Below are 27,449 nucleotides of genomic sequence, written 5' to 3'. Positions count from 1 at the left end.
TCCATGAGTAAGGGAATTTTATCCCATTGAGGATTTCTTTGTACCACCTTCAAATCAGACATCATATTGACTGGATTTATTCGTCTCTTTTTGGTCTATAATAAAATATTGCAGCTTTCTTAGTCAAGGAAATAAAACATTGTAAAAAGAGCATCTAAATTAAAGTACAACAGCACAAAAGCAACTTTTGTAGACCCTGGACCTCAAGATGTGAAAGCTTTGTCCCCACATTGCCAGTTTCCACCAATACTACCTCTGAGGCTGCACAAGGTCAGAATAAAGGGACAGTTTAAAGAAAAAGAAATTCAGCATTTTTATTACCAGTGTTGCATGTCCTCAGAGATGGCACCATCTGACATATTGATACACTGAATGCAAAAGATTCAGTAATAATACAAATGGCACTTCATTTGTTGTCAATATGCATTTTCAGAAACAATAATACTCCTTAGCTACACAGGCTTCGTGTGTCATTCATCAAAGTTGTGAAAATAAGTTGTTCCCCAATAACTAACTAAAAGGTGCTTTAAACTATTATCTGAATTATCAGCAACAAGTTTATTTTACTTTATTTTAGTTTTTATTTTGAATTTATTAAATGGAGTCGAGCACTGATCCCATTGAACCCATTTCAGTCTCAGCCCAGGGAAAACACATTAATTACATGACATTATATACACAGTGAATGACAAAATGCAATATCTATATCTATATGTGTCTCTCTCTCTCTCTCTCTCTTTCTATATATATATATATATATATATATATATATATATATATATATATATATATATATATATATATAAACACACACACACATTTTAAATACCAAGTGAAATTTCTAGTTGGCTTAAGGGAATAAAGGTAATAGATAAATGACATTATATGTAGAATGAGTGAAAAAACACATTAGATACATGCATTGTATATAAGTTAGCTGCCATATATTACTACCTGAGTGATACTGGCCTGGACATTGTTTCAGAGGCATGTCCTGACTCTAAGTTTGGACACCAACTTACATAAGTCAGACATTCTGGCCATGCTGTTATACAGTGCCTAAGAGAGGGTATGTTCTTGGTGGTAGTCCTGTAACACTGTGGTTTAAATCTGTAATCATCTTCGATTCGTAGATTCATAGGAGGTTACTAGGCTTACAGCCCATGAGCCTTTACAAGCCAAACCAAATTTATCTTGAGATCCCAATTATCAAAATATAGGAGAATGAAGTTCACAGAGGTATGAGACAATGTTATGGTAATTAATACCAACTGCCTCTGTCTATGAGGGACATAGCTGTCATGCCAGGAGGGAATTACGATTACCTATCCTTTGATCTAGTTTGCGCTTGAAGAGGATTGGAGGGGACACGACTCTGCTTCATATGAATGAGGAATTTGTTCCAGAGAAGTGTCTGTCTCTGAGAGATGCATCTTTCTCTCCAGCATGATTTGTTCATGTCAGAGGCTAGAATAGGACTCTTGGAAAGAGTGACCCTTGTGCAGTTTGATTTTTGAATGTGTAACATATCCATCAAGGCAGGATCACAACCTTAGTACCAACCTTCAGTGAAATTAAAAAGAAAGTAATAGTTATTATTAATGATTTAAATGCATGCAAAATAAGCTGTAATAAATGTTTCAACAGGAATTGTCTATTTGCAGAATTCATATGAATTCTTGGAACTGAAAGCAACTAAGAACAAGGGGTCTATATTAGATGAACGAACTATCAAAATGTCAAATACAACATGCTCGACACACTTTGATTGAACGTTCATCTAATTGAACCCTTACAATAACGAAAACCGTAGTTCTGAAAAGTTTTATTTGTCCTACACCTTCCCTACATTAACATGCAGCACACACATACAACTAATACACATAAACCCATACATTCTCACATCATTCAACAACATTCAAACCTAAACAGACTCTTCTACTTTCTATGTGCCCCCCCACACCCCCCTTACTATATATACCAACTCCGAGATCGCTCTACATTGGGGAAAGGGCAGTTACTTAGTAATCACAACACACACACACACACACACACACACACACACACACACACACACACACACACACACACACACACACACACACACACACACACACACACACACACACACACACACACACACACACACACACACACACACACACACACACACACAAGTACAGAGTTCACTTACCTAGCCATTCCAGACAGTGTAGCATCCTTACATCACAAGCTACACTCACCACCAGGGCCAACTAAAACTTTTCGGAACTCCGGTTTTCGTGTTTTTCAGTCTTCAAATAGATGAACGATCGATCAAAGTGTTTTGAGCATGTTGTACTCGACATTTTGATCATTTGTTCATCTAATAGGAACCCAGAACAAGGATATTTTGAAATGGCAAAGTCATAATGATCTACTGAAACAATAGTTAGTGCAGTATCGAGTGTTATTTGCAAAATAATATCCAAATTGAGTGCATTAAAGAAAGCATCTCATTTCCAGTATGGTGATGTAAAAATATTAAGTAAAGCCTATGGCACTAAAAACATCTAACAGAAAAGCAAATGCAGGATAAAACATCAAAAAGAGAAATTTCCATTACTTAAAGACAGGTAAAGTAAGACATTTGGGAAGAAGGAGAAAAGCATGATGCAGAACAAGAATTATAAAGTCAAACTAGGCTTACTTAGACAAAAGAAACTAAATGCATGATGTAGTCCGGCCCAGATGTGCAGGGTAGAAAATACAGACAGGGAGAGAAAACAAGATAGAGAGAAACAGAAAGTAAGAGATATGAGGAAAAAAAGTGGATGGAGTTCAGGCAGTCAGAGAAGAGCAGAAATGTCATGTCAGAGAACAGGCAAATTATAGCCAAGCACTGTAAGTACAGCTGAGCTGATACGTGAGGTAAGAATTAACATACCTTTATTGATAGAGAGAAGAGGCTACAACACACCTCATACATAATGTTTTGCATGGTTACCTTCAAGTAAACACTTTAAAAAAAGAAATAAAAAAAATCAACTAACCTGATCACGGGTAATGCATGGATTTGTTGCAAGAGCACTGAGTGATTGAGGTTGCATACTTTGGATAATTTCACAAGTCAGACCTTTAGCTGAAGTATTCAGAGTACTGAAAAAGTAAGGACTTGCTATCAATTATACTGCCATATAGTTGTCAGGAAACATTTTTTTCTGTGACACGGGTTATACATTAAGCATTCTGTTTATAGTTAACAAATGTATTGCACAAGTAATAAATGCTCCAGTATAAGGTATATTTTGTGAGTAAAATTAAAAGACAAATGCTCACAGCATGAGTCATTTAAAATAGTAATATCAACAATATATTGTTATTCATTAGTTGTGCTGAACTAAGTCACATTTAATGTATTTAAGGCTGATAAAAATGAAAAACTTAAAAGAGTTATTTTATTGCATTTTTGGGTTTGGGTTTCAGCATATGCCACTATTTTGCAATGTGTCCTCTACTCAGAAAGAATATGAAATGTATAGGATTGTTTCTGTACTTTTACTTAATTATGTTGTATTCAATAACACAGTATTGCACAAACACAGTGAATTATATTAATACAGAGGTGGAAAATAAGAGATACCACCATTTAAAACTACACTGAATCTTCACATAAAAAAGGAACCACTTACGCATTGTGTTAAATAGCAATACACTAACTTAAGCCTGTATGAAACCTCTAGATACCTCTGCCATACCATGATTTTCAAACTGCTGATTGTCCAGGTGCATTTTACAAAATTATACCACATCTAACCTTTGACATTTTGCATTTCTTCACTACTCTCTCCAGTAATATAGTTCTTTTACCTCTTCTATTGATATGCCCACCATCAATATAGTTTTAAAGTGCTATTCAAATTGGTACTCCACTATCATAACTCTGTGCCTACAGCCATTGAATGTCTAGACAAAGGCATTTGAAAAGAAGGTACATCTGGCCAAAAGTCTGTACAGCTAATAAGGATGAAATTGGCCCAGCTCCTTCTACTTCCAGTAGGGGTCTATACACACTGAGCCGATTGGAGGAGGGGCATTGACTACAACTCTGATCTGAGATATATAACAATAAATATCTGTTTGTTGGCTTATTTATACTGGTTATTGCTTCTAGCAATTTATATATAGCACTTTTTACTGCCTGCTGCATACTTTTTACTGTACTTTATTGCTAGTAACTAATCTGCACGGTTAAACTAAAATTGTCTGCCTTACAGGGCCTGAGAAATAAGTTTTTTACTGTCACACTGTTTCTAAAGCTTTATAGCTAGTTTCACTGTGTGAAAGGTATTTTCTGTACTTGTTAAGCACCTATTTGTTTGTTCTGATTTCCTGCCAAGGAGTGTATCATATAACTGATTTGTTTGCAGATAAAAGCATTCTGTAGAGTCTCCTTGCTCCTTTATCTGTTTAAAAACTTTCATTTTGTGGCTCACTGCTGTGACAAACATTTCTGTAGTGTTTACTGTCTAAAAGAGTGTAGCCGATTAGCTTTAGCATTGGACCCCACCATCCCTCCCTCTCTGTTGTTGTCTTGCTGTTATACTTGGTGGCTTTGCAGTTGCCTGTCCCTACTATAAATTTGATCTGGGACAATCCTCCCAGTCTAGGGTCATTAACTCATTCCACCTAATACAGAGAGAACATCTGAGAAGGCCAACCCACTTAGTTTCTTTCCTTCTGTTCCTCCTTTCTGCCTTTCTTACAAAAAACAAACAAACAAAAAAAACAAACAAAAAAAATTGCCTGAACCTCCTTGTGTTCTGACTGTGCTTCTCAAACATTTTGGAAATATAGAATATATTTTAGTGCATTTATTAAAACTGTAATTGCCTTAATATTGCTACAACTCAATTGCTCTAGGTTGTACTGCAACTGAATTGTTTTAGTGTGTTTTAGCTGCTTTTCTGTATATATAGACTTTTCTGTATATGTAGACTATCTACTTATTCTACTGTATTACTGCCTCTTAAATAATTTTTCAGTTGTGCACTTGCCTTGCTTCATTCAAAAAGTTTTAAATTGCTAATTTTGTAGAGTTTTAATTGCATTTACTGTTTAGGGCTACACACTCAAGTGCATTAGCCTTTTCTGTGTTTATTTACTGTATTATTGCATTGCATTGTTTAGCCTATTTTAACCAAAAAAAAATACTATCTTGTTTACTCGATCCTGCCTTTCCTAGCTAGTATAGTCCAGATCTCAGGCTTTGCTGGTTTCAGGACTTTATTTTCTGTGCTCAGAGCTATCCAGACCTTGCTGTGGTAGAGGGAAGTCCTACTGTTTACCGGTGGGAGGGGTGAGCATTGTACTGCCAATCTAACACTAGAGGAGTGGTTTCCAGCTCTGAAATTGCAATTTTATTAGCCATTTTGGGCTGATTTCTATCCCTTTGAACTTTTTGGCTTAAAAACGCATGTGTCTTTGCATTTTTCACATCGTGCATCACCATGGGGCTACGGTTAAACTATTCCAGGTGTCAGAAAGTCTGCTCTTCAAATTTTTCCTTAGAACTAGCTGGTTTCTCAGTAGTAGCACTAAAATTTGAACCCCTGTGACTGGCACTTGCTCTAGAACCTGCCTGAAAGCACTAAGACACATTAAACTGATACAAGCACTCAACTCTCCTTGTTAATAAGGAGATATTAATCATAGGCACTAAACAGCCTATAATTGCAAAGTACCTTGCAAAGGTAAGGGAAAACAGCTCTTGTACTTTACAAAAAAAGCTCCAAAACAGGCATGTCCAAGGGTCAGCTTCCCATGATTTCTCCTGTCCACCTGGTGAATCTGGGCATAATGGGGCAATGCAGCAACTGCCTCATGTACAGAGACAACCCTCTCCTCCTACCACCCAACACTACAACCTGTGAGAGATGCACTTACATAGCCAAACTGGAAGCAAAGCTCTCTCCAGCCAAGATTGTGCTAGACAGTCAAGAGGAGAAAGTTAACACCTGCACTACACCTCAAGCAACATATAGACCTTCAAAACCCACACCATCAACACCCAAATATAAACAACATTAAACCCACATATGTGGAGGCTCTTAACATTAACATACCCAAGCAACAAGGATCTCTGAAGCTGGAACACAAACAAACACCAGTCACAACCAAAGTGACACATAGCTCACAACACCAGTGTGCCATCCAACAACAGCCCCTAAGGCAAGACAACGTACCCAACACTTTAGTCATAGGTGACTCTATAGTCAGGCACACTGACGCCCCACTCAACAGGCTGAGAAAGGAGAAAATTACAGTCAGCTGCCTGTCAGGTGCCAGGATCCTCCACATAATGCATGCACTCGAGTCACTCCACAACAAGTACAAATACGACTATGTCATTGTCCATGCTGGAGTGAATGACTTGAGATGTACCTCCCTGGACTACATGAAAAGAGACATGGGAAGAGCTCTTGGCTCATGTAGCCCAGGCAGGTATGACCCTAGCCCTGAGTAACATCCTGCCTTTGCCCAGAATGATACCACAGTATAAGGACAAAATGATTAACTTCAACAATTGGCTAAGCTTCTGGTGTCATTCAAAGGGAATCCAGTATCTGTCTGCCTGGGATGACATGATCAACAAACCATGATGCTTTGCCAGAAATGGTCTGCACCTGTCACCCCTGGGATTCAGGTTACTGGCTAAAGTTCTTGCCACCCCTATAGTGCCTTTTTTAGGCAAGGTTCAAAAGACAAAACCACCACCGTAATAGATACAAGCATGCAAAATCTGAAGCAAATGCTACTCAATGCTAGAAGTCTAAACCTCAAAATGCACTCTCTCGAGGCACTCCTAAAAATGGAGAACATCGATATCTGTGCAGTAACTGAGACCTGGTTCAAGACTCCAGAGAGCATCCCTGCAATACCAGGCTACAACATTTACCACACTTTTCGGCCACCAAACCAAGACAGAAACACTAAAGTTGGAGGAGTGTCCATATTCACCAAGGATATTCACACCTCCAGGCTAGTTGCCCAACACAATGCATCTGAAATTCTCCAGGTGCAACTAACACTAGGTAAGACTGCAATCCAAATTGTAGCTTGCTACAGATCCCCCACCACACCCCAATATTCTCACTACACCATTCTAAACATACTGGAAAATATTAAGATACAACCAAACACCCTAATACTGGGTGATTTCAACAACCCTGCCATTAACTGGGAAAACTACTCAGGTACCAACACCTTTTTCCAACAATTCTTGGAATTCATAATTTCCAATGCCCTGGATCAACTAATCCATTGTCCCACCAGGGGCTCCAATATCCTAGACCTGGTCATTACCAACATGGGAGATAGATGCTGCACACCAGTGGTCACCCCCCTCTCCAGGTCTGACCATAAGCAAATCATCCTTGACATACACATCCCACCCCCATCCCCCAGTAAGGAAACCTTCATAAAAAACTTCTCCAAAGCCAACTTCATGGCACCCATGCAGACAGGAGCTGAAAGTTTGACTGCTGAATCCTACACTAAGGCACTGTACGAGCACATCCGCTCATGCATGAATCGTGTCATCTCAAATAGGACCAAGATGCTCTCTTCCAAAAAAAGGAAGCCAATCTGGTAGTCCCCTGCCATAAACAAACTATACAACAGAAGGAAGAAACTGTTGCAGAAAAGAGAAAATCACAGGATGCAAAAAACTCCCTTACCAGCCTTAGTAAGAAGCTGAGATCCCTCATAAAATCCTCCAAAGCTAGCTACGAAAATAAAATTGCCAAAGATTCCAAAGATAACCACAAGGCATTCTATAGTTATGTCACTAATCTAAATGACAATGTTCAGATCTGCTCTGAGCTACCACAGAATGGCATTAAATATACTGATCCCAAGGATATTGCCAATATCCTAGCAGATCAATTTAGTGCCAATTCCCCCCCCCCCTCACGCCCTAAAGGGCCCATCTCAATACCAAAAGATTGCCAAATTCTGGTAATCAATGCCACACAGGTAGAAACCGCACTCTTCAAAGCTAAGAATACAGCATCTGTGGGACTAGATGACATCCCGGGCTGTGTACTTCATGCACTACAAAATGAACTGGCACCTCACCTAGGTGTCATGTTTAATCATAGCGTCACCTCAGGCTTTGTGCCCACTGAGTGGCGCATAGCTACAGTTTTCCCACTCCACAAGGGGGGATCCACCTTGGATCCTGGGAACTACTGTCCCATCAGTCTGACGAGCCTGATCTGCAAGGGAATGGAACGCATTCCCATAGAGCTTATAAATAAAGACATTGGCAACCTTCAAACACTGGACCCCACCCAATTTGGGTTCATGAAGGGCCGATCTTGTCTCCTGAACCTGATTGACTTCTTCAAGTCAGTCCCCAGAGCTGTGGATGAGGGTAAGGCAGTCCACACAGCCTATCTGGACCTCGCCAAGGCCTTCAACACTATCTCCCACTCTGGAATCATAGATAAACTTACTAAGCTGGGCATAAAACCCTACGTCACTCGATGGGTTGCCAACTGGCTGTAAAAGTAGCCAACTCCAAATCCAGCTCCAGATAAGTGACAAATGGAATACCTCAGGGTTCTGTCCTGGGACCGCTCTTGTTCGGCATCTACTTCTCTGAAGTACAGGCCCAACACTAAGGGACTCTGGCTAACAAAGTTCGTAGATGACTACAAACTGGGAGCCATTATTGAATCCCCAAATGATGTGTTTACTCTACAAAAGGGCCTTACAGAAACAGATGCTTGTTGCCAGTGCCATGGGCTCAAGCTTAATGCCAAGAACTGTATAGGTATCCCCTTTGGGAAAAAACATGTACCCATGAATTACCACATAGTTGGCAGTACACTAAACACTGAAAGTGTGATGACAGACTTAGAGACACAGGTGGACAGTGGTCTCACCTTTGATAACCACATTGCCACAATGGTCAGGAAATCCTTCTATGTGGCACACCACATCACTAAGGGCTTTTCATCCAGAAAAAAGGAGGTCATTGTCCCACTGTACTCATCCCTTATTAGACCCATTATAGAGTACAACGCCCCGTTTGGTATGTACCTCACAAGACATCTGCAACAGCTGGAAAGGCCGGAGAAATACTTCACTAAAAGATTCACAGGCCTAAAGCAGATGCCCTATGCTGACCATCTAAAAAAACTCCAGCTGGACTCTGTGGCATATCGTCTACTCAGAGGCGATCTCTGTTTAATATACAAGGCCATGTCAAACCCTGAGCTGTTGGACATGCTCCACTTAAAGAAATCCCAATTCCTCAGAGCCACAGGCTCCAGGGATCTAAACCTTGTCATCACAATGAACAAAACATGCTGGAGGGATAGGTTCCTGACCCAGAGACTCCCCATACTCTGGAATAGACTGCCCATACATGTCAAGCAGAGCACCTCCTTGGCCTCCTTCAAAAAGAATCTTGACGATTGGATGGGAGATAGGAAATTTACCCCGGAGATCACATCAGTTGCTCTGCTAGACAGGGGTGCAGGGAAGTAAATATTGTGAGAAGAAATATCTGAGGAATTGTTTGGCTAGGTTTGTATAGGTGCTAGAGCCGATAGTCTAGTACCAACCTATGAACCTATAAACCTATGAACCTACTAGTACCAACCTATGAACCTATAAACCTATGAACCTATGACTGTGGGACACTTACACTCCCATATAATAAATTACATGTTATATCTCCAAAATATTTCTTAATATATAACATATCTTCTTCATTTAAAACATAAAGCTTATGTAAAGACAGATCAGAATTATACTTAACTGAATTAAAAATAATCATATTTCATTTTACTTAATTTTTAATATTCCTAGCATTTAGCCTGGCAGTAGTATATTTCCTAAAGTGACACTTCCTTAGTCCTTTTTTCTGCCTCTCCACGAACCTACTGAGTCACTCATCCTTTTCAGTACTTTCTGCCTCAACTTTCAACACACATTTAAACCTACTGAGTCATCTTTTTCAGTGCTTTCTCCCTCAACTTGCATTTATTCTCATTTGCAGTTTTTACATTCCCCTTTCTACTGTGTCTCTAAGTCCATGGACTAGATAGACTGCATAAAAGCTGTTTGGAGGAACAACAAGAAATTGTAGATGAACATACCTCTTAACCTTGTACAGCAAGAAATTAGACAAAGCCATAAATAATGGGGGACAAAGGCTCCAAAATAGAGACTTTTTAAATATTGCTCTCACAAAACTTAGAAAGTTGATAGAATAACAGGTTTTGCATTAGCATGACTTTTCTGAGGGGTATGAAGTCCAAAACTCAAATGACTGGCATTTTTTCTGACTTCAACACTCAATGATTTTCCAGTGATTTGCCAGAAAACCCCAATTTTATGAGAAACAAATCAAAATTATGAGGAAAAAATCTGGACATTCTGCAAAAATCTGTACAGCTGAGAGGTATGAGATCTGTATTACAACATTCCAGTACATTGGCAAGCATGGTTTTGAAGAAAGAAGGCAGGGAGTGGCCATATATCCCCAGGCTATCAGCAATGTGGATACCATCTTTCAAGAAATGATGCATGGGATGAATAGGGCACAGTGTGAAGATGAAGGGAGCATGTTTCTGAGAAGACGTAAAAAATATTATTTCACAAAAAGCATTTTGGATGTTTTTAAACAGACTACCTGTAGAAGTCATCTTCATCATTAACCCCCTTTTCCTAGTTTTGCATGGAGTTAGGGTGTTAGATAAACACGAGTCAGTATAACCAAATCTCCTAGAAGTACAGTGAAACAAAGGGCTGCCTATTGAAGTTCCAGCACTCATAAAGACTAGTGTTCACACACACACACACACACACACACACACACACACACACACACACACACACACACACACACACACACACAAGACAAAAAATGCAGAAGAGTGAATCTTGAACATTGCTCTCCTCATTTAAACTTGTCTTTTTGAAACACCTACTCCTGGACGTGTTGTATACCAACTCCAAGATGGCTATACCTTGGAGAAAAGGGAATATCCTGAGAAATGGCCATCTTGGACTTGGTATATACAAGTCTGTTTTTTCAGTCATTCAGCCTCTGTAATAAAGGACTTGCTCATGCCATGCAGGTGTTGTCATTTCAAGTGGCTACCGAAAAAAAAAAAATTCAAGTATACAGAGAAGAAAAAAGCACTGCATGTCATCCAGTACCAATTTTCAGACAAATGGACAAACTAGACTACCCAATTGTTTTTGTGTACATCATCAGAATTTAGTTTTTCCTTTGTGGAATGGAAATGGTTACTTAGTGAAATAGTACTACAGACCATTGGCATTGGGGAGAAAATAGAATCTGTGCAGACCATATAGAATTAACTTGATATATGCAGAAGCATTTGATATGAACATATTAAAAAGATAACATAAAAGACAGTAATAACAGAATTAGGAATTAGAGTTGTACCATTCAAAATTGTCAGAAAATAAGGCAATATTGACCCAATGAGAAAGGAACACTCCGCTCTGATTTAGAAAGTATGTACAAATAAGAATGGGAGAGACAACAGCCAGTTAAAAGATATTAAGAGGAGTAAGAGAAGCAAGTAAAATATAGAGATGAGAGACAAAATGTATTCCTATGGATGCAAAAGACAGTGGGCCAGATTCAGGAAGCCTCCGTGTAAGAGTTATAACTCTTACACGGAGGCTGCAGTTAAACGGTGTGATGTCAGCATGTCATGCATATGCATGAGGTGCATGAGGCATGCTGAATCACACCGTAACTCTTACACGGTCTGTGTAAGACAGTAGGGGGCGTGTCTGTAGGCTAAGCCCTGCAAGCAGACACGCCCCCGGAAGTCTAGAATGGCTGAAAGTAAACAGCCACGAGAGAGGCCATGGAAATGTGAATAAACACACTACACAACACATGCCCCCACAGACTAGCAATGTAAAAAGTGAACAGATGTTATAAAATGAAAATAAAAACTGTTTTATTTTTTTTAAACCCCGTAAATGTTTGCTACTGTGTGCGCTCATGTGCGCGGGTGTGCTACTAGCGCAACTGCAGTTAGCAATCAGTGGAAAAGGATATAAGAACTAAATATGCAAAGTATACCAAGAAGTAATAGCATAGTGGTAGAGTTGTCGGCTTAAGAGCAGGCAGGCAAGGTTCAAGCCCCCCCAACAACCTTTTTTTTTTTTTTGTAAGTAAGCACTAAAAAGGCCCCTGACAGTACTGTACAAATGTAAAAGTATTTCCTTTTGTAAAATGGAATGAAATGGAGAATATATTTTCAAGTAATACAATAATAAAAATATTTAGAAATGTACTGATAGCTAAGCTGCTGTGAGACAGAGTGCCCGTAGCTGAGTAGTGTTTCAAAGGCTGCAAATTGCTTGCCCGTAGCTAAGCACCGGTTTAACAGGCTCAAACTGTGTGCAACTAGCTGTGCTTAGCTCTACATGCATGTTACTAGCCAATTAAGGTTTATCCCAGCGCACACCGTTTGCATGAGCGCAGACCTGGTTTTAAGTGCTTAAAAGTGCTTTTGGCATGTTTGATTGACAGGTCCTCAACTCATTTCTAGACAGTCATGAAAATTAAAAATCAGTGGTCAGATTTGAACCCAGGATACCATGCACTAGAGTCAAGGTACTTAACCACTAAGCCATGACAGCAGTACTTAGAAATGCAGAAATAGCATATATATAGGATATAATCCAAAATGGAGCATGATAAAGCAGTTTCTGTGAAGTAGATACAATTCCAAAACGGCCAATCATAGAAATGTGTGGGAAAATCGGCATATATAAGCCCCATAGGCGGGAATACACAGCATAAATGATTGTAGAATAGACCTGCAGGCAGAATGAGTGGAGTAGGGGAGGGACGTTGCTTTTAAGCACAGCGGTGGGGCGTTGAGGAGTCCAGATACATGGTCTGGCTCCTAGTTCACCATCATGAGACCCAACTCATGCAGGGCCAGGTCTCATGGAGAGCGTACAGGGCGGAGGCATGGGACCAGTTGGCTCATGATCTCACTAGTGCTACTGGGATTCCACGTACTAGTAAGCAGGTCCGTCACCACCATGCGGACCTGAAGCGACGTAAAGAAGACCAGTTGACCCAATGGATCCAGGAGGCCCGGGATATGCCCAACACCCCACTACTGAGTAAGTGACATTTTACTTATGTATGTAAGAAATTCAACTAGCTGATACCATGGAGATGTGTATTCCAATATTACTTGTTTTGTATACAGCTGCAGGTGTCCGCTCTACGATTCAAAGGGCATATGACCGCAGGCTGGCACGGCTGCGCCACCATGCAGGTTAGTAACCCCACCTAGTACTTGTAAATAAATATTATATTGTAGCATGTAGCAGAACACTGCAGTGTATTGATTAAAAGTAATAGAATGTGCAAGCAACAAGTGAAAGTCTGCAGGTATGGCTGCAACAAGTTCATCAGTATGCAAGTGAAACTGGAAATATAATTGATATAAATAAATAGTGCTGTAATACAGATGTCCCACCATTAATTAACTGTAATATAACCTGCAGTAGTCTCAAGAGTACAGCTTCAGAAGTTGAGGTAATCACATGTGAGATATATCCCCTGTTGAAATGCTGAATCATGACAGAAGTGGGGCTGCTGGAAAGTGTTTGAATCACCACAGGTCTAATATGTGAATAAAGCCTAGAAGTACCAACCTGAACTGTGAAATAGCAGGATGTGTGAGAGTGACAGAAAGGGTCATGTATCAATAAATAAAGTAGTAGTAACTCCTGAATATATAAGCCTCAGTGTGGTTCTATCGAACTAAATGCATGTGGGAATAAAAACTTAACATCCCAAACTGATTTCAGTGTGTCTGAATCTTGAATGTTCAAGCCAAAATCTGTATATGGTGATGACAGTCAACAATTTTCAGATAGAATGAATGATTGTCTGACATACTAAACATCCATAGTTGTCCCCTGCCCTGTCATCAAAGTGTAGCAGGATGATGTATCTGATCAAATTCAAAATAACTAGGATAGTGATGTATCTGTAACAGGTCTAGCATGACAGTCAATTAAAAATCATTTTGAAACTATCACCCACAAGTTAATTGTGTTTCTATTACAAATGTATATCAATGTATAATTTATGAATGTGTCATCATTTTCTTTCTCCACCCCACCCTATAATTGCAAATTAAAAAACCCACTAAATATTGGTATGTGAACATTTCATTAACCATGGACATTTGTCCTGTTGTTTCAAAAATATATGCATGTCCGTTGTTGCATGTGCGCTGTTCATACCTGCAAACCTGATGGCCTGTTGCCATTAATCAAAGCTGCATGTTGTTTGATTGTGTATTTCTGTTCAAATAATGCATGTGATATTGATATGCCCGTTGTTCAATGGTGTTAATATCTGGGTGTTTGTTTAATGGGAATACCAATGCATGCTGTTACAACTAATTTGAATGGAATAATATGCTACTAACCCAAACCAACATAACATACTCACAAACCTAGAACACTTGGGAAGGCAGGTCCCAGTGGACTCACCTCTCCCACCTCAGCTGGCAATTGCACCTGGCACTAGTGCCCAGGCTGGACCCTCCTCTGGTGGCCCTGTGCCACCTTCGGGTGGAAGCGCTGCAGGGGATGGGGCCCGTCCCCCCTCTGCAAGCGTGGCCGGAGGAGCCCGTCCACTCACCCTCCAAGGTGTCTGGTCTGTGGTGCGAAGGGAGATCCAAGACTCTGTTCTTGGGCCCCTATGCCAGCTTGAGGCCCGGGTGACACAGATTACAGGCATGCCCGTTGTCCCGCCTGCATAGCCCCCAGCACAGCCCCGTCCTGGGCTGTGAAGGAACAGTGGCAACTGCCTATGGGTGGGGATATCAGTTCCACTGTTGCCATCTGTGGGCTCATGTGCCCTGGATATCCCAACCTCCGTCCCCGTCAATTGTATAACCCCCCCACATGTGTCATACACCGCCCCTGTATGCGTCTTGTCTGTCTTGTCTGTTAACCTACCCAACCTACCTCCCCAGCTATACCGACTACCTCACCTGACATACCACTCTCACCTGATAAAAAAAAAAAAAAGGGCACTCTGTACCCACAAAAAAATTACGCCCCATACATAGCTGTCCATGTTGCACACATGTCCGCTGGACATTGAAACTGTTAATTACAATTGGCTGTACAACAGGTATTAATGTTGTCCTGACACCTCTCTCAGGGGTGGAAGGTTCCAAATGTCACACCAAATTGCATACAAATGCACAGCTGTTACTGAGAAAGACATGGGCAGCTATGGGCCTCACCTACATCCTTCCTGCAAATTCCAAGCTTGTTTCCCTACCATCTTACCCTCTTTGTGACCCCTTTTTCACCACTTTCCTGTCACCCCTTTTTCTTTTCTTTCAAAGAAAATAGTGCGGGTGTGCGCTTGTGTGCACGGAGCTCACCGCCAGTGCGCATGCGTGAGCTCCACGCAAACGAGCGCAGACCTGGTTTTAAGTGCTTAAAAGTGCCTTTGGCACTTTTGATTGACAGGTCCTGTACTCATTTCGAAAGAAACACAAATTCCCACTGCCAGTCTCAAACCCAGGACCTTGGTAACAACAGTCTGTATGACCTACCACTAAGCCATGACTGCCATACAAGAACACTCTGCTAAAATAAATATAACATGTAATAGTAGGAATCAATATAAAGGCAATATAGGATGTGTACTACCCAAAGCATGTCAGGTAGATTTTTAATGTCCGAATTACTGGATTCCCATACTAGTTTAGTGTTAACAGAAACAGCCCTGCTAATTGTTAGCTTGTACATAATAATGTAAGGTAATGTGCATATATGAAAGTATGTATATGTACACATATCTATATATATATATATATATATATATATATATATATATATATATATATATATATATATTAATACATATGGAAATATAGTTGTAGGTGTCAGTATTCATACACACTCACTACAGGAAACAGTGAAGATAAATGCAGCAACCAGAATCTACAACACAGCCTGACTCCTGTGAGACTTACTAACCCTTTTAACTGCTTAAAGGTGCCTTCAGCACTTTGACTGACAGGCCCTGTACTCAATTTGAAAGCAGAATAAAAGCATACTATTAGGCCCTACCACAAGACCATTGTAACACCAGTCTGTATGACCTGCCACTAAGCCATGACTCTCATACAGGAATATAGTGCTAAAATAAGTATAACATGTAATAGTAGGAATGAAGATAAAGGCAATATAGGATGTGTACTACCCAAAGCACCTGGTTTTAAGTGCTTAAAAGTGCCTTTGGCACTTTTGATTGACAGGTCCTGTACTCATTTCGAAAGAAAAATAAATTCCCACTGCCAGTCTTGAACCCAGGACCTTAGTAACACTAGTCTGTATGACCTACCACTAAGCCATGACTGCCATACAAGAACACAGTGCTAAAATAAATATAACATGTAATACTAGGAATCAATATAAAGACAATATAGGATGTGTACTACCCAAAGCATGTCAGGTAGATTTTTAATGCCGAAATTACTGGCTTCCCATACTAGTTTAGTGTTAACAGAAACAGGCCTGCTAATTGTTAGCTTGTACATAATAATGTAAGGTAATGTACATATATGAAAGTATGCATATGTACACATACATATATATATATATAGATATATATATATATATATATATATATATATATATATATATATATATATATTAATACATATGAAATATAGTGGTAGGTGTCAGTATTCATACACACTCACTACAGGAAACAGTGAAGATAAATGCAGCAGCCAGAATCTGCAACACAGCCTGACCCCTGTGAGACTTACTAACCCTTTTAACTGCTTAAAGGTGCCTTCAGCACTTTGATTGATAGGCCCTGTACTCAATTTGAAAGCAAAATAAAAGCATACTATTAGGCCCTACCACAAGACCATTGTAACACTAGTCTGTATGACCTACCAGTAAGCCATGACGCACATACAGGAATATAGTGCTAAAATAAGTAGAACATGTAATAGTAGGAATGAAGATAAAGGCAATATAGGATGTGTACTACCCAAAGCATGTCAGGTAGACTTTTACTGTCCTAATTACTGGATTCCCATACTAGTTTAGTGTTAACAGAAACAGTCCTGCTAATTGTTAGCTTGTACTTAATAATGTCAGCTAATGTACATATATGAAAGTATGTATATGTACACATATATATATATATTTATATTAATACATATGAAATATAGTTGTAGGTGTCAGTATGCATACACACTCACTACAGGGTACAGGTGAGAGAAATGCAGCAACCTGAAGTTACAACACAGCATGAATCATGAGAGACTTACTAACCTTCACACTCACAGAACACTGTCGACAGCATAGCAGCATGGTCCATGCCCTTACAATCTGAAAGGGCAACGCCTATCTCACATACCCTTTTATAGCACTGTCCTGAAATCACAGTGAGACATGCAATCAGTACACAACTGGCTGCATGCAATTAGCAAATGCTGCCTTACAATTGGTGCAGAGGCCATCACATGGACCCATGCAGATACCTACAAAAGCATCCAGTACTAACACTTCACACGTGCAATACATTCATTGCACCAAACCGACGAAGAAAGAGAGAGAGAGAGAGAGAGAGAGAGAGAGACAGAGAAAAAGAAAGAAAGAAAGAAAGAAAGCAATAAAGGCAGTGAAAATAAAAACTGCATCAGCATAGCAGCAAAAGCAGCAGCAGCAGCAAACAGCAAGTAGCAGCAGTGACGCAGCAACAGCTGACACAAACACAGGTAATGCAAAGTAGCAGGTTAATACTGTGTTTACTGTGAAACCTCCAAATGTATCATAGTTCACTATCTATAGGTATGTCCATGAGATAGGTTGTGTGTACATAGTCCTGATATATATACATATGTAATATTGCTGTACATGTCTTCCATACTTACAATTTCCATAGCTTAGAACACAAGGCCAGTTATGCATATGATGCAGTAGTTCCCAGGGTCAGTAGAGGTTCCTCCTCATTGGTGTGGGACCACTGTGTATGTATGGCACTGTTCAGGTACATATCCTGTAGTATGGCCAGGGTTTAATATCAGCCTGTAATGTGGTGCTATGTCCTCTAGGGGTGAACGTATCACACATCCAGGGATATCATTTTGTAACAGTGATGCTGTGTGTTCTGCAATGTTGAGGGTGGCCCTCACCTGGACATGTGAGATGATAGGGAGGTTACATTCATCTGTGATAACTAATTCCACTTGTGTAGTAGAATGGGGGGGGGTACCTGCACCCAAACTGTCTGCAAAAATGTTGCCAATATCTGTGCATCAGGTGGATATGAAGCATCTTACCACTGCTGACCACAGATGCCTTGCCTTCATGTGAATCTGCTCTGTGCTGCAGTAGCCTCCTGCTACTGTTATACAATGTGCCTGTATCTGTAGTCCACTGGACAGGATAAATAAGTGGTGTGCATATGGTCTGGGTTAGATATGTGTGTGCACATTACATGCACTATGTGGGATGTCTGTGGTAAGCTTTTGCAAAGGGGCCAGCAGTGTGTGTTGTGGCTTCCACTGGCCCAGTGGGCTGCATGGATAGCATCATAGTCCTAACTAGTGAATAACTGTGTAATTACATACATACATAGCAAGGTAGTGTACTGTGCTTGTGGTATTGTTGGGATATATATATCCAGGCTGAGTAATGTGTGTCCACATCACAGTGTTGGATGGCAACACACATACAGTATGTTGGGATGAACACCCAGAGTGTTTCAGAAGTGTTGCCTGTGCAGAAATATCTGGCTATTACCTGTGCATCCCCCACAACACACACACATGCAACATATGGCAGAAGTACAATAGCAGTACACATAGGTTCATAGGTTCATACTAGGCTATTTGCCCTAGGGCATTGATAAGCCTAGTAGAATGTGTTTGTCTTTTGCCACCCAATTAAAATTTATATTGCTATGCCCTTTTCCGAGGTTAGTATACTGTGCCTCTGTCTAACAGTGACATAGAAGTGATACCCGGGGTACAACTATGATCTCCATCCACTCATCCAGATTCCTATGGAAGAGAGTCAATGAGGGACTCTGCCTAACCTGTACTGTGAGTTCATTACAGAGTGAAGGGAGCCTCTGGGTTATGAATCTGTCCCTCCAGCATGTCCTATTTATTTCAGTGCTAAGGTTCAGGTCTCTTGAGCGTGTGGCTGTATGGGATTTTGATTTCCTGAGGTGCAGCATGTCCATTACGTCTGGGTTGGACATGGCTGTATATGTCAGGCACAGACTGCCTCTGAACAGGCAGTATGCCACTGAGTCCAGCTGGAATTTCTTTAACTGGGCAGCATATGGCATCTGTTTGAGCCCTTTGATCCTCCTGATGAGGTACTGTTGGGGGTTTTCCAGTTGCTGTAGGTGTCTGGTTAGGTACATCCCAAAAGGGGCATTGTACTCAATTATAGGCCTGATGATGGATGAGTAAAGAGGCACGATGACCTCCCCTGATGTACATGTGAATCCCTTCATGATTAGCTGGGCTATATAACATGTTTTCCAATCCACTTTGGCCACGTGGTTGTCAAATGACAGATTGCTATCAAGTTTGTTCTTCAGGTCCCCAATTACGTCTTCTGTACTTAATGGCTTAACACCTATGTGGTACTTTGCCACCAATGTGGAGGTGTGGGTATCTTTGATGAATATTGATACTCACCCTCCTGTTGTTGTGTGGTCCAAGTGTTGGGGCCGACAAGAATCGTAACAGGTATAACTTGGTAGTGCTGGTGTGCTCTTGGGAAACCTGAAACAGGTTTCTGGTACTGCACAGATATCGATGTCCATAATGCTAAGTAGAGTTTTGAGTGCGTGTATCTTGAGGTTTAGACTTCTGGTGTTGAGTAGCATTACTCTTAGTTCCTCATCCTTTGTGATACGTATGGATGTGGGTTTGCCTTATGAGCCTAGCCTAATAAAGGCACTATGGGTGTAGCAAGAGCCTTTGCCAAAATCCAAAAGCCCAGGGGTGACAGGTGCAAGCTGTCCCTAGCAAAGCATCGTGGCTTGTACAGCATATCATCCCAAGCTGACAGGCATTGGATCACCTTTGAATGACAACAGTACTTCAGTCAATTGTGGAAAGTGATCATCTCACCTTGATATTGTGGCATCATTCTTGGTGAGGGTAAGATGCTACTCAAGGTCAGGGTCATACTGTCTTGGGCTACATGCTCAGAGAGCTCCTTTCTGTCTCTTTTCATGTAGTCCAGGGAGGTTTGTGTCAGGTCATTCACACCAGCATGGACAATGAGTGAGTCATATTTGTACTTGCCTTAGAGTTATTTGAGTGATTGTGTTATGTGGCGGGTCGTAGTGCCCGACAGGCTGCACACTGTGACCCTCTCCTCGTTCAGCCTGGTGAATGTGACGTCAGTGTGCCTGATGATAGAGTCACCTATTACAAGTGTATGAGGTGTGTTGTTTACTGTTAAGGGCTGTGAGTGTCCAGCACATTGGCTTTGTGAGATATGTGTTGCACGTGTATGGTTATGGGGTAGCGGTTGCTTGGGTGTCTGCTTTGGAGGTCTCTGCTGCTTAGGCAGATCTTTATTTTGATCCTCCGAGTATGTTTTTGTGTGATTATGTGTTTGTTTTGCTGTCGTAGTAGGTCTATGTGAGACTGGAATTGTAGTGAGTGTGGTTTCCTTCTCCACCTGACTGGTTATGGCAGTATTGAGTAGAGAGCCTAGCCTCCAGTTTGGTATATGGTTGCATCACTCACATGTGTTTGGATTTGTTGTTAGGAGGAGGGGGTTGTCTGTGTACATGAGGCTGTTATAACATTGCCTGTGGATTACCACACTCACCAGCTGGACTGCAGAGGAGATTGACAACTGACCTTTGGACATGCTAGAATACTATTGTGAAGTCCGTAATAATTGAAAACAAGGTCCAGTGAGGAGTGAGGGTGTACTGATATTAATTTCTACTGCTGACTGATATAATAGCTTCAGTGAGCAAGTGCCAGGTAACTTAAGTGCAATGTGTTACAATTAAGTAAATGCAAAAATGACAAGCAGTCACTTTCTGTCAAGTGTAACAAGGACATAAGTACAGTTAGCGATGCAGATATCAGTAGTGATTCACAGAAGTGCTGAGAAGCTGTGTATTATGTGGAATTAGTGTACCAGTGAAATAACAAGCTAACAAATAACAAGCATATAAACAAAGCTAGATCCAGGAGGCTTGGATGTAGTGTATGCTACAGCAAACAAGGTGTACCAATGTCAGTAAGATACAGTTCAAATATGCAGGCACTATAAACCTTAAACCAGAAGTTCCCAGCTATGAATGGCAGAGTACAGCCTATTCTTACACAAGAGTGCAGACCACAAACCTTGTTAATGTTAAATAACTGGCCTGAAGCCCAACTGCTTATACCAGAACTAATACACTTGGACACTTGGCTCTCAATCAGCAGTTCCCAACTTAGAAGGATGACAGCTACCTGTCCTGCCACCACAGTGCTTGCCACAAACCTTCCTAATGTAAAACAACTGGTCTGAAGGCCAAGTGCTTAATCCAAAAGATGTAGAATGATAGCTACACTTTAATCAAGTTACAACCAAGCAGTAATAACTACAATTTTAATACTTTATGTATAGAATGTGTACCATATATTGCTGACATACTCTGCTGATATCCTGTTTGTGTACTTTTCCAGGGAGATATGGGTCCAAAAAGGAACCCTGCCTACTCTGCTGCAGAGGACGAAGTGATCCACCAGAGCCTGGTGCGTGACTATGACATCCTGTTTTCACGGACCACCCAGAATCAGCAGGTGAGGTCTGCACTGTGGCAAAACCTTGTCAGCAGGATAAATGATGTTGGCATGCATGATAGGACATATGAGCAGGTGAGACATCACTGCAGTGATTTGATTAGAAATGTCTGCCAGCGTGCTGCAGATATCCGCAGGCAACAGGTTGCCACAGGTGGGGGGGTAGCCACACATCCCCCCCTCACCAGACAGGAGGGGCTACTGCTAAGTGTCGTGGATCCAGCCCCAGAACAACAACAGCATCAGACTTGCATAATGATAGAGGTTGGATCCACACAGCAGCAAGACACTGAGCATGCAGGTAAGATGCCATATGTACATATGACTGTTCCGTACACTGTTACTTCATGCATGCATGAGGTGTGCACGTGGTATGTATCTGTCATCATGATATGTAATTGTGCATGTGTGATACTGACATTATGAGCAGCTGATGTGTATAAAGGAACTGGTGTGCTACTGTACTGTATCATATGCAAAACAAATGGCACAGTTGTGCCCACTGACATTACTTTCTTCATATTTCCAGGTCCCTCCCATCTAGCAACGAGGCAGGCCATACATGCTGGTGAGTGTGTTTATCATTACCTGAAAAACAATTTATAATACTAGTAAGAGTAGTGTATCTCTGTAGTATACATGCTGGTGAGTGTGTTTAGGTTTACTATCAAAATGTCGATCCTTACTCCGGCGAATTTCGTGTAATCGAAACCGGAAGTTCGAAAACGATAACATCGATCTCAAAAAAACAATCTACGAACAGTTTTAACATGGGTCGAGGTAGGTGTTCAGTGTTATTCCAAACTACAAATATCTCCCCTACCTCGACCCATGTTAAAACCCGTTCTTAGATTGTTTTTTGTGACTCTGATGGTACTGCTTTCGACCTTCCATTTTCGATTATATGTAATTCTCCGGAGTAAGGATCGACATTTTGATAGTAAACCGTGTGTTTAATAATACCTGCAACACTCACGTTAATACTAGTAAGAGTAGTGTAACTCAGTACTGATGTGTGTGTGTACTGTGGGGTGTGCATGTGTGCATGTGTGTCTGTGCCCATGTGTGCATGTGTGTGTGTGTCCATGAGTGCATGTGTCCATTTCTGAATGTGTGCATTTGTATTGAAGTGCATCACCGTAACATATGTGTTGAGACTGTAACCTGTGTTCCCTGTTTCCCTCCCGTAGGTTCTGGTGCTGCTCTGGTGACCTGCAGCAGGGAACCTGAATCTTGTGCCCCAGGTACTAATGATGATGAAATGTCTATAATGGTGCAGGAAGGTGTGTCTGGGTATGCCATTGGTCAGCCAATTGACAGTACACAGCTGTCAACCCCTTCAATGCGCACAGTCATCCTGCCGTTACATCCTTTGTCACCATTGTCCCTAGGCGATGGACAGTCTGCATTGGGCATAGATCAGGGTAATGTGGTACCTGTGGTGCATGCATCCCCACAAAGCAGCCATGAGCAGGATCCTCCAATGGTACCACGCAGACAGTCGCCCATGGGTTCTCGTAGGGACATCCTTGGCCGTACTGCCTCTGGCCGACGTGCCCAAGGAGGTATGTCAACCTCCACTATGTTTCGGACTGTTATGCAGGCACAGGCGCATATGGAAAGGTACACCAGACAGGGTCTGAGGGAGCTGAGAGCATGTCGCACAGCCATGACAGATGGCATGCGTGACATTGCGAATGCTATTCGTAATTTCACAGATGTCGTTGACAGACGTTGTTGGGACATACAACAGCTGCTCCACAACCAGATGTCCATCGGCCAGGGTGATGGTGTGCATTTGCGGCATCGACGTGGCCGTATGCCGGCAACAGCACCAGCTGGCAGTTGCCGCGGATGACAACAGGCCCACTCACGCACCTCAAGTGCCAGCAGCAGCCCCAGCAATGCTGGGTCAGTGCTGTCATCAGGATGCCCCAGGAGACCACGTGCACGTGGCTCTGGACAGTCCCAACAGGGAACTGTGTCCAGTCAATACACACACACTTCCGATGACAGTACCCAGTCTGGGTTAGTACCGGATACGGTCCGTAGCACCCCTGCCAGGCACAGGTACCGTGTCCGTGCCCACAGACACTGATCTGGATGACCTGACAGGTGCAGTCTGTGGCTGTCCACAAAACCCTGTACATGGCAGCCATTATGTGGGACTGTGTGCGTGCTTACACACATGCAGATATTTAACACCTAGGGCAAACACATACACACACACACTGCAACAACACTGGTCCACCCTGTACTGCTGCCCCTCACAAACACACATACACACACATGTCAATTGGTGTTACCAGTGACTGGCTTGGGCATACCTAACCCACACCCTGTGCATATGATGACACTGTGCCACCTCCTGCATACTACAACATCAGTGCAGGAAAAGGTAAACACGTTGCTGATGCACAGGGTGACTACATAGATGTGTATAAGTAGTAACATGTTGGTAACTGTTCACTGTTCCACTATGATTGTGTGTATATCCCAGCATTCCTGCTGCAGTAACTGTATGAATGTCCTGGAATGTTATCTGCACCCATACTACTTGCCAAAGTGTACCAGCTGCACACCATCACATGCTACCATTGACTATGGGAATGTGCATCATGTGCTGTATTGTAGATTCAGCTATATGTATCTGTTCTGTCACACATGCATTTATACACACCCTGCTACCCCCACACATGCACATGCTCACCTTCCATTTCCATTTTTTATTACCCTACATGAGTAGCTGTCAACACATGACAGGTACACATTTGAAAAGTGCACTATTTGGATTACTACCGCTGTCCTCTTCTCTACCTGTATTCACAGGGTGCAGGCAACCTCATTAGTTTAAAAGTGTCATGTGCATCAGGTACTGTGGTTCCCTGATTGCCACATCCAACATGTTTTCCATATGGAAATGCACACACAGAAACATCCCACATCCACACACTTGCCACATTCAGGTTTCAAAACACTATCTAGGTATATTCTGGTACATGTGCGTGTTACAGTAGCATGTAGCACTATACTGAGTACTGGCAGTTGTCTGTTGTCATGTTGTTTGTATAGGGTGCTGTCAACATCACTGTTTGTTAAGGGAAATGTGCACCCTGCAGTGCGTAGCCCCATTTGGCAAAAGCCACATCCCACCCCCAGCATTGTGCACACACACTAACCCCACTCACACTAAAACACATACTTTCCATTTGCAAGATTTAAACCCCTACCTAACTGTGTTATGACACTAGCAACAGACACATTAGCAGAGTGCACTATTTGCATTAGTGGGAGAAATACTTTCTAATGCTGTACTTAGAGGGTGCTGACATCATCTGTGTTTAGGAAGAGGGATGTGCACCCTGTAGTGTGTTCTCCCAGTTGGGGAAAGGCTCTATTCCCTCCCAGCATTATGCACACACACAAACCCCACTCACACACATTCCCTTTGCAGGATTCAAACCCCTGCCTAACTATGTTATGACATTGAAAAAGACGCATTAGCAGAGCGCACTATACGAATTACTGGAGAGCTTTAATTCAGGTAATATAGTTATAGAGTGCTGACATCATCAGTGTTTCAAAAGGGGAATCTGCATCCTGTAGTGTACTGTCACAGTTGCTAATAGGGGCATTTCCCACACACACATAGATGTGTTTGAGGTTTGCATATGTGGGGGATCCAGTACTCCAGTGTGATTAGTATATGGTTCGATTGCAACAATGAGGGATATACTTCAAGTGGTGAGCATTTTTTACTCATGTTTGTGATGATCATGTCTAGTATATTTTCCCCTCTTGTGGGAATGTTGACTACCTGTTCCATAGCTAAAGAGTTTCTGAACTATGGGAACCCTAGAGCTTGGGTATTCTGGCTTGAGTAATGTTCACAGTCTATGTTTGGGTAGTTGACGTCACCCAGTATGATGATGTTTGCAGAAAAATCTATACTCTCCTGTGTTGTCATGAAGGCTGTGTGGGATTCCTGAGTTTGAGCAAAATCCCGGTTTATGTGAGGCAGAGCACCTCACTGGCCTTGTTCAAGAGGAATCTTGACCAATGGATGGGAGACCGCAGATACACCCCAGGGGTTACCTCAGTGTCACTGCTCGACAGAGGCACAGTAAAATAATGGGCATAGTTTCTCCAAACAAAAGGGGTGGCGTAAGCCACAAAACTATGGGCTAGGCTTATAAATGCCCTCGAGCAGATAGCCTAGTATGAAGCTATGAACCTATGAACCTATGAGAGGGTGATGTAAGAGCTCCTCTGTGCCTCTTTCCATGTGGCCCAGGGAGGTACGTCTCAGGTTGTTCACACCAGCATGGACAATGAGTGCCTCATACTTATACCTGCTGTGGAGTGACCTGAGTGCTTGTGTTATGTGGCACATTCTGTCACCTGACAGGTAGCTAAATGTGACCCTCACCTTGCTCAGTCTGGAGGGAGGGACATCAGTGTGTCTGACTATGGCATCACCTATTATAGGTGTGTCTCACATTGTGTTTGGCCTTATGGGCTGTGCCTGTTAAGAACACTGACTTTGTGAGGTCTGTGTTGCTTCAGATATGTGTTCATGTGGGATGCAGCATGTCTGGCCATGTCATTTCTGTCTGTGGTCTGGTAAGTATCACCTTTGGTGACATAGGTATTCATACGTCAGCTGGTGAGCATTTGCAGTGTTACCTACTGAAGGTGGTACAGCTTGTTTGTTGTACAATGGACTACATGCAGCCCTGCTTACAGTAGCTATGTTTGCATGCATGTTTCCTTGCAGTTACCCTGGAATACTGATCCGACCTGCCATGCAGAGTTACACAGCTTCTGTGGACTCCTAGTGACATCTGCATAGCTTACTATATGTATGTTCATGTCTCACTTGACAGAATGTCACTGTTTCTCCTGTGCACATGTACGTTGCCTGTGACACTTTGCATATGACTTACCTGGCATCTGTCCACATGAGAGGTCATATATGCCACTGCAGGACTCTAACCTGATGATGCACACACTCAAAACATTCCTCAGCATGGAGAACATCACTATCTGTGCAGTAACAGATACCGGATTCAGGGCTACCAACAGCACTCCAGCACTACCAAGTTATACCTCATACCATGCTTTTCAGGCGCAAAACTTGCACAAAACCACAAAAGGAGGGGGTGTATTGATATTCATCCAAGATACCCACACCTCCAGGTTGGTGGCAAAGCACCAAACATCAGAGACTATCCATATGCAAGTAACAATGGGTAAAACTGCCTTCCAGGTTATAGCCTGCTACAGACCACCCTCACAAACACAAGAACCGCACTTGGCCTTCCTGAAAACAGTTGGAAATATGTAGGTCTGTCCATACACCATTATATTGGGTGGGTTAAACTACCCAAACATAGACTGGGAGCATGACTGTAGCTCCAACACCCTAGCCCACAGATTACTGTAATTTATATACCAATATGCTATGGAACAACTTGTTACCACTCACACAAGAGGGGAAAACATACTGAACCTGATCATCACCAACATGGGGACTCTATGCTCCAG

General features: G+C 41.9%; 1 protein-coding gene across 2 annotated transcripts in view; it reads right to left on the bottom strand.

The window, feature by feature from the left end:
• Nucleotides 1–27,449, bottom strand: part of LOC122813973 (otoancorin-like) — a 656,691-nt gene that overhangs the window by 329,854 nt on the left and 299,388 nt on the right. For both annotated transcript variants that reach the window (XM_044086530.1, XM_044086531.1), the window contains exon 13: nt 3,033–3,138. In XM_044086530.1, the coding sequence (XP_043942465.1) occupies nt 3,033–3,138 (106 nt within the window). The remainder of the gene's footprint in view (nt 1–3,032; nt 3,139–27,449) is intronic.

The sequence above is a fragment of the Protopterus annectens genome, chromosome 10.part0, assembly GCF_019279795.1.
Source record: "Protopterus annectens isolate FY-2018-M chromosome 10.part0, PAN1.0, whole genome shotgun sequence".
NCBI lineage: Eukaryota > Metazoa > Chordata > Ceratodontiformes > Protopteridae > Protopterus > Protopterus annectens.
The sequence above is the reverse complement of the archived record's forward strand: the minus strand, read 5'-3'. Positions and strand labels throughout refer to the sequence as shown.